The sequence below is a fragment of the Panthera uncia genome (genome assembly GCF_023721935.1).
Source record: "Panthera uncia isolate 11264 chromosome E2 unlocalized genomic scaffold, Puncia_PCG_1.0 HiC_scaffold_20, whole genome shotgun sequence".
Taxonomy (NCBI): domain Eukaryota; kingdom Metazoa; phylum Chordata; class Mammalia; order Carnivora; family Felidae; genus Panthera; species Panthera uncia.
Genome location: NW_026057589.1, coordinates 6,610,437 through 6,619,386, shown reverse-complemented (window position 1 = coordinate 6,619,386; position 8,950 = coordinate 6,610,437). Strand labels below are relative to the sequence as shown.

Here is an 8,950-nt window from a genome sequence, read left to right as displayed (position 1 = left end):
CCCCCCCCCCCCCCCCCCCCCCCCGAGAAGAATCCCCCAATGGGACAGTCCCACCTCATGGCCACGGGTGCAGTTTGGACATAATGACCCCTGACCCAGTGGGTGTGATTTGGGCTTTGAGTGCATAGTAAGGAGCTGGGGCCTGGACCCTCTACTCTCGACCCCAGTCTGAAGGAGCTGAACTTTTCTCTTCCTTCTCTAGTGTCTTGTGGTGACATCTGTTGAGTCTATCTGCCTCACTGGGACCTGCTTGGTCAGGAGATGGCCACACCCACTGAGAAGATATTTTCTGCATTTACACGATTTGGGGGAAGTGTTGCTATTTCCCCTGGTGGCTGGGGATTCACACCCAATGGCCCTCCCTCTCATGGCCTCCTCCTTCAAGTGGCCTGCTTACCCTGGGGGAGAATCTGGGTACAGGTCTCGAAGCACTGTGACATCCACGTCCCCATCAGAGCTGAGATCTAAGGGCGGGGACCAGTCTTCGACAGGGCTGCAGCTGTAGCGAATCCTGTGGCTCGAGCGGCTGTAGGTCCCATCAGACACTGCAGAGGACAGACAGTCAGCCTGGGCTTCAGGCCGGGGCCAGGGAGGTCCTTACGTGTCTACCTGAGGCCACTGAGACTCTGTTTTCTCCAGCTCACCGCCTGGTCCCTCGCCAAGCACAGCTGCCTACCATCCTCTCAGAGATAGCCCCAGAATGTGAGCACTGATGCTGCACTGGGCATGGGGTCTCAGAGAGAAAGTGGGGCTCCCAGGGTGGTAAGCAGCCTGGCCTGGGGACAGCTCTGTACTGAGCAGTGTGTTATGAGATTTGATAGATGCAGTACCAGTCCTGTGTCAGAGATGGGCTGACCCAGCCTGGAGGTCGGGGAGGGCTTCCTGGAGGAGGGGCTCCTAAAGCTGAGTGTTATCTAGGAATTAGCCAAGAGAAGGGGGGCAGGCAAGGCAGAGGGAACAGACCAGCTTGAGCCAAGGAAGGAGATTAGAAAGAAGAGTGTGGTGTGAAACGGAAGCTTTGAACTATAGAGAAAGGCTGGGCATGAAACTGGAGAGTTAGGGAGTGAGGGCTACAGAGGTCTCTGGGGTCAGGCCTCCCTACTCCCTGCACACATCATTCACTGCAATTATCCAAGAGAAAAGGTGCTTCTATGATTTCTAATGACTCCATATACTGCATTCTCTTCTGTGCGTGCTTGCGTGTGTGTGTACACATCACATATCAGCACATCAAAGGCTCTGAGAAGTCCTGCAGCTGAGAAACACATTTGACTGTGCTTATGCAACATCTGACGACAGAATCTTCTTTTCTTAGATCTAGTAACACTGCTTAGGAAGTGCTGATAGAGCACAATCTTCTCATTCTACCAGTGTGGTTCAGAGAGGCTCAGTGACTTGCCAGAGGCCACACAGCAAATTATTGGTAGGGCCAGAGGGCAGCTGGATATCCTGTCTCCTCACTCTCAGCTCTCCATCGCCCGTTTCTGACAGTTCTAGTAGGGGCTATGGGACAGTGGGAGCTGCAAAGATGGCTGAGGCATGAAGTCTCCCAGCCCACAGTGGGCTCTCAGATGGCTCCTCCCCTCAGAGAGCAGGACTCAACACCAGGGGCGGGGCTTATCTGTCTGGGGTGGGGCTCATGACCTTTCTTTTAGATCAGCAGCACTGTCCGTCCCCATTCTACAGGCAGACTAAAAAGCTGAGGCTCAGGGTCATGGAGCTGGAATTCCCGCGCAGTCTGTATAACCATAAAGACTGCTCTTTCTTCCCTAATTTCTTTTTCCCACTCATGATACCATGGTGAGTAGAAAAATCTGGACGTGAAACTCTATCTGCAGATGTAATCCCAAGGTTATCTACTGACATCGAGAAAGCTCTCAGAAGAGAATATTCCAAACACATTAACAGTGGCTCTGTCTTGACGACAGGATTGTGACCCTTATTTTCTTCTTTAGATTTTATGTATTTTAAAATTTTCCATGGTGAACACATATTACTTTTGTACTAGGGAAAAGGTACCCAATAACGCATGCTATAAAAAGGAGCTGAAATGAGACTTGTTTCCCTTTAGGGCAGCAGCTGAAGGGTGAGAATTTCTGGAAGAACTTGAGGAAGAAACTCAGGAAAGAAGGAAGCATGAAACAAGGCGAAGACTGAAGTGGAGCCTAGGCCTTGGGGCTCCGGTGCCGGGGAGGGCCCCCTCCACCATGCAGGGGGTTGTGGCTGTCCAAACCCCGGAAGGCAGAGGCCGGTCCCTGGAACCAAGTGGGAGTGGCCCTGGTAGGTAGGCCTAAGAGCTGATGAGGCCAAGCCACACTGCCGTTCGTTCGCCTCTCTCCTTGGCTGCTTTTCTTGGGCATCCTGGGGGCTCAGCAACTTAGGGAGACTGGGACTGCTCTGAGGTGCTCACGTAGCTCAGACCCCAAATCCCGAAATGACCCAGCTCACTCCCAACAGAGCTCCTGAGGAACAGTTGGAAAGACTCCCCTGACCCCTCATTTGAACTCCCCAAATTACTTTCTTAGTAATTTCTCCTTCCCCATCTTCCATGTCAGCACAGATCCAGATGGTCCAGGCCTCCAGAAGCCCCCCTAACCCCCTCATGGAAAGTGACACCCCTTATCCCTTTCTTTACCAAAAGTAAGAAACACCTTGGTTCATGATTTAGCCCAAACCCCAGTGCACATCCCTTGACAAGCCTGGGAGTGGGGAGCAGGAATTTACATCCATGGGCACCTCCTGTGTGCTATCCTCATGACCACACTCACCCTCACAACCGTGGGGGCACGGTGGCCATCTCCTGCTCTCAGGTGTAGAAACTGAGAGGTGGGGCCACTTTCTCCAAACCCCAGCAAGTAAGAGGAGAGCAGATCTGTCTCCTAAAATGCAAGATCTTTCCATCTTATGGAAATAGGGTTTCATTCATTCATTCATTCTCAGTCATTTATTGGCTCTTCTTTCTGTGCCTGGCCAGACTGCAGGAGGGTCCTGTGGATAGGTGGAGGAGGGCCAGCTTGGTTCTGAGGGCAGTGGGGAGCCACTGAGGGGTGTCGAGCGGAGGCTGGAAGTGTCCACAGTTCAGGATCCCTGTGTACCCACCCATCATATAGATTACTCACCTGTGGTGCACAGTGAGTGGTTGAACAACTTCCCCAAGGTTGTACAGTGGGATGTGGAAGTTGAAGGCCATTTTGGAATCTGGGGTCTGAGGAGCCCATAAGCCCTCAAGGAGAAATACCTGGGGGGGGGCCTGGCCGAGGCTGATGGGTGGTGCTAGAAGCTGGCAGGTGGCTGAGATGGAGCGGGGAGGGCCCTCTCCAGAGGGCCCAGGGCCAAGGGTTGGGCTCTGAGGGACCTTGATATTCCTTTCCTCAGAGAATGGGAATCTACAAAAAAGTCTGAGAAGAAGCAGGCAGCGTGGCAGGAGTGAGACCAGGAGAGCCTCGATCACTAGCACCAGGGGGAGGGGGTGTCTGTAGGACAGAGGGGCCCCCAGTGCCAACAGGTGGGTGCTTGTGGGTGCTCTGCTATTTTGTTCCCCCCACAGCTGCGCACCACAGCCGGCTTCCTTCTCCTCCTTGGCATCTTTCCAAGGCTCCTGGCTGCCTCTGTGTTCCCTCCAGAAGGCCGGAGGAAGCTGTGGGGGGCATCAGTGCCTCTGGGCTCCCCACTGGGGCCCCAGGGAGGTGCCAAGGCAAGAGATGAGAGGAGAAGTGGGGCAGGGAGGCGGGAGCCCCCAAAATGGGTACCCATCGTGACAGGGACGGAGGGCTGCTGTCTGTCAGCCCACGGTAGCAGAGGCCTGTCCCCAGACTTGGCCTGGCTCTGACCTGCTGTCAACCCACCTACTCCAGAGATCAGGGCCAGGGCCTTGCTTGTGTGGCACTGGCCCTGTGACCCCCCCCGGGCCATTTGCCTCCTCGAGGCCAAGGCTGACCTCTCAAACTTCAGCTTGGGATCTACCGTGGGCCCCTCTCCTATGTTCTAAGTACCAGGCCCAGGCCTGGTGCTTTCAGGCTGTTCAACAAGCTGCTTTGGTTTCCCAGTCTTTAAAATGGGCTAACACAGTTCTTGCCGTGAGGAGGAAATGAGGTTGTTCTTACCCTTGCCCGTGGAGCATGTTCTCTGGGTCAGATCCTGTATGGGGCTATGGGCCCGGCTGGGTGAGAGCTACTCACAGGCCCTGCTCTCCCTGATGTAACACAGCCCTGCTTTCCCTGTCATCCCATGACAGGAGCATTGGGAGAAGTGTGGGTAAGTCAAGGAAGTGCAGGGAAGGGTGATTCAACCCTGCCTGGAAGGGATGAGGGGGCCAGAGCAGCTCCCAAAGGGAAATGACATTTGAATTGTGTCTGGAAGGACAAGCAGGCTTTTGTCAGTGGGGGAAGTACAGGGAATGGCATTCTCGGCCTAGGAAGGGCATGTGCAAAGGAGTGGAGTTGGGAAGGAGCACAAAAGAAGTGCTTGGGGACAAGCTGGAGGAAGGGACGGCAAGAGTGGGGCCATGGGAGGCCGGCAGGGTGGCCATCCTGGGCCTGACCAGCAGCATAGTGGGAGGCTGAGAGTGGGACCTGGGCTCCTTGCCGGGGGTGGGCATTCTCTGGGCAGGAGTCCTGCCCTCCCTGAGGGTCAGGCTGGTCTGGGCAATGCTCCTGGCTTGGCTTCTTGGGGAGTCCTTGGCTTCTGGGGACTCTAGAGGACACTGGGCTGGCTGAGCTTTCGACATCTGCTTTATTAATGCTGACTTTTCTGTTTAGTCTCCATTGTTGGGCAGTGAGGGTGAACCACTGATCCCTGCCACGGTGATGTCTCTCCGTGTCTTGTCCAGAGGCCCAGTTTCCTGCTCTTTTACTTCTCCTGACGGCATTGCCACAGGAGCAACATCCAGGCCTGAAGGGCTCCTAGGTCTTGAGTGTGTCTGCCAGACAGTGCCCTGAGCTCATGCAGGGCCCCTGCTGGCATTGCCCCCACACCAGCAACCTCCCTCAGGGGCGTGAGCACCGGCCCCTCCAAGGCAGTGCTGTGCAGTGATTATCCTGCAGGAATCCAGATCAGGCCACCTGGGCTCAAATCTGGGGTCCACCTGGCTGTGTGACCCTAGGTAGGTTACTTAGCCACCCTGCTTTGGTCTGAATGTTTCTTTCCACCCCCTCACCCATTCGTATATTGAAATCTGAACCTCCAAGGTGCTATTAATTGGGGCTGGGGCCTTTGGGAGGTGATTACGTCATGAGGGTGGACCCCTTATAGTTGGGATTGGTGTCCTGAGACCACAGAAAGCTAGCTTGTCCCTTCTACCATGTGAGGACACAGGGAGAAGGCTCCCCTATGAGCCAGAGGCAGGCCCTCACAAGATACCAAATCTGCAGGTGCTTTGATCTTGGGAGTCCCCAGCCTCCAGAGCTGAGGAATAAATTTCTCTTGTTTACAAGCCTTCCGGTTTACGGTATTTTTGTTACAATAGCCTGAATACCCCAACCTCAACTTCCTTATCTGTGAGTTGGGAAGGCAATAAACAGCAGCTGCCTCCAGGACTGCTGCGAGGATTAAATGAGATTCTGCGTGAGAAGGGCCAGACCTGCAGTGAGCGCCCACCTCCCTGTTCCTACCTGCTTTAGCACACCAACTGTGGGTATCCTTAATCGCTAAAAGGTGTCACCTTCCTCAATCAGTTAACTGTGTGGCAAGGGACAGGAAGTGGCCCAAAGCTTCCGGCTAATCAGGGCGTGTTGGGAGGGGGCTGTGGATTTCAGGCCTCCTAAGGTCCAGGCTGATGAGATCCCATCTAACCTGTTTTTAAATTTTCCCTTTCTTTCTTTCTCTCAAGCTCTGTCTGCCCTGTAGGAGGGAAGGCTCTTGGGCCCTGCCACGGCTCTGGAGCCTCCAGATTGCCTACTGTATAGTGTGATGGTGGCCTCTGGGGATATACCACCCCCAAAGTCCGGCAGAGGTCCCATCAGGCCTCAGGGCAGGCTTTTTCCTGCCATTGACAATGGTCTGAGAATTGAATGGATTGAGTTCCTTCCTGCTGCTTTTAGATAACTGGCCCCTTCCAAGTGTAAGGCAGAGTCAGGTGGCTGTAATCTGTAAAAAGTTCAGGCCTTCTGGCCAGATGGACACTTCTGGAACGGGTCGGCCAAAGAATTGCAACCAAATCTGTGTAAGGGTAATTCCCCTAATGGGGAAACTCTCAGACCAGTTCTGTTTGCATTTTGGCAGTTCTCTGGGGATAGATTCATTCACTCGTAATTCATGCCATCATTCATCCATCCACTTATTCATGTACCCATTCAACCCCCCCACTATCCATCCCTCTACCTTCCTATCTACCCATCTTCCGTCCATCCACACCTATCGCCTCTATCCATGCACTCGCACATCCCACCCAGTCCACACCTCTGTCCACCCCCCATCCAACCATCCATCCATCTCTTCATTCATCCACCTTTCACCCTCCCATTTAGCCATCCATCCCCCATCCCACCCACGCATCCGTCTTTCCATCCAGCTTCTGGTCCATCCACTCACTCATCCCACCCAGTGCCCCCACCTATCCATGTCCTTACCCCCTACTGATCTTTCCTGTCATCCTGCTCCCCCATCCCTCTCTCCATCTGTCTCTCCATCCAGACACCAGCTGGACCAGCTGTCAGTAAAGCCTGGACCAACAGTGGCCAAGGCTGGGGAGTAGCACCACATCCTCTCTTTGACCTTTAGCCTCACCCTTGGCAGACTACTGGACTTCTCAGGCCCCCAAGAGCATTCTGGTGAGTGCCTCTGGTCTCTTCCTGACCACTTCCTGGATGCCCTGCCAACCACCCTGCCCGCCCCCACCATGACAGGGTTGCCCCCTCCCCCACGGGTTGTCACAGCTGGATGGGAGGCTGGGCCCGGGGTGGACGGCAGCTCACCGTAGCCTTGCTCATACTCTCGATGGCGGCGGCGGCGGTGGTGATGGTGGTGGTGATGGTGGCGGCGGTGGCGGTGGCGGTGACGCTGGAGCCGGGCCTGCCGGTCCCTGCGGATGCTGCCAACGATGATGGTGATGCAGGAGAGGATGATGACCACACCTATGACTGCACTTGCCACCAGCACAGGAGACACGAGCAGGTGGCTGTGCTCCGAACTTTCTGAGAACGTGGGGTAGAAATAGCTGGTACGGTTGTAGCGAGCTACTGGGAGCAAAGAGAGAGGACACTGAACTAAGGCACAGAACTGGCCACAATTTCTCCTCCATACATGCTGCCCTGGGAGTTATTTGTCCCTAAATAAATGGAGGATCGTCTGGGGTCCGCCCCATGGACTGTGTCCTAGCTGTTCTCATGCCAGGGAGGAAGGGAGCAGCGCTGTGTCCTGCGGCCTGCGGGAGCCTCTGCCAATGGCGGCTGACCTCCCCTCCTCTCCTCTCCAGCCTCTGTCCTGAGAGCGCAGCTAACTCACAGATAGCAAAAGAGAAGCTCAGAGAGGGCAATGAACTTGCCCAAGCCACACAGCAAACGAGTGGCAGAGCTGAGGCTGGAACCCAAGACTCAGTACTAGACAGGGACTCCACTCCACCAAGACATGAGGTTGGAAGGTCAGCATGACCTTACCAAGGTCTTGGCAAGGGGTGGGGAATGCACAGAAGGTCAAAGTATGAGGACCAACTCTGTTGGACTCTAACACTGGCCTCCTGCTCCGGGATGAAACCTTACCTGGGGCACTCTAGGGAGATCAAGTGGTAACTGACCCAGACGTGTCAGGGGGTCGGGTCAGATCAGATCAGATCAGATCAGAGGAGGCCTCCCAGAGTGACTATACTAATATTAGAAAAAAATAGACTTTAATCTAAAACAAAAAATGCCATTAGAGATGAGAGGGACATTTTATGACAAAGGGTCAACCCATCAGAAAGCTATAGCAATTATAAACATATATGCACCTAAGAACACAGTCCTAAGATACATGGAACAAAGGCTGAAGGGAGAAACCCATGATGCAACAGTAACAGTTGGAGACTTCAGTACCCCACTTTCAACAAGGTACAGAATTTGGTTTTGTGTCTGCTCTTGACTGGTTGTGACGGCTTAAGGTTTTGATGAAGTTCCAGCTTCTTATTTTTATTCCCTTGGCTGTCAGCTAGCTACCCTAAGCTAAAGTTTTCCATTTTTCTTCAAGACCCAGAGATGAAAGGTGGGAAAATGAGGCTCCCCGCCTTGTCCGTGTCTCAGGCAAAAGAGATCTGTTTCAGTCGTCCAGTATGACCTCAGTTTAGGAGGAATCAGTCTTTGGCTGTGGACATGGAACAAGCCCACCACTCTTCCCTCAAGCTGGGCCAGTGGCAGAAGCTACTGACAGTGGTTCTTTTTCCTGTTTGGTCCAGGAGGCAGCCTCAGCATCTTTTCCAACACAGCACTCCACAGAGTGATTATACCTGGGCATGAAATGGAGCTTTTGGCCCCACTCATCTAGTGTGACCTCAGTGCCCCAGGCTACCACTCCTGAGCTGGGGGCTAGGGCTTTGGCTTGGACTAGAGCTAAGCCAGTGGCCACCTGCTACCATATTCTCTCCATTAAAGTACAGGCCAGCCAGCTGTCCAACCAGTGTCACCCTCTTCCTCCTCACCATGTGGCCTCTCACATCCGAAGCCAAGAGCAGGACTTAGGAGTGTCCACAGTATCAGCTCTCCTTGGAGAAGGTAGAAGTGTATGGGGTCCACACACTGTCCTGTTCAGTGTGTGTATGACTTGGGACACACTGGTCACCCATGACTCAAGGCAGACATGGCACCAGAGAGCTGGCCCATCAAGGCTGCAGGTGCCCAGCATGAACCCCTAGTGTTAGATGTGTGCACACATGCCTGTCCTCCTCAGCATGCAGCAAGGTGCTGGCCCCTCAGGGTCACCTTGAGGATGCTCCTCCCTCCACGGCCTTGGCATCAGATGAGAGCCTCGACATCCCCCCCCCCCC

General features: G+C 54.2%; 1 protein-coding gene across 1 annotated transcript in view; it reads right to left on the bottom strand.

Annotated features, from left to right (window-relative positions):
* Nucleotides 1-8,950, bottom strand: part of BEAN1 (brain expressed associated with NEDD4 1) — a 37,125-nt gene that overhangs the window by 2,884 nt on the left and 25,291 nt on the right. The window contains exons 3-4 of the mRNA XM_049622575.1: nt 6,912-7,172; nt 398-545 (exon numbers count right to left, since the gene is read on the bottom strand). Coding sequence (XP_049478532.1) covers nt 398-545; nt 6,912-7,172 — 409 coding nt within the window. The remainder of the gene's footprint in view (nt 1-397; nt 546-6,911; nt 7,173-8,950) is intronic.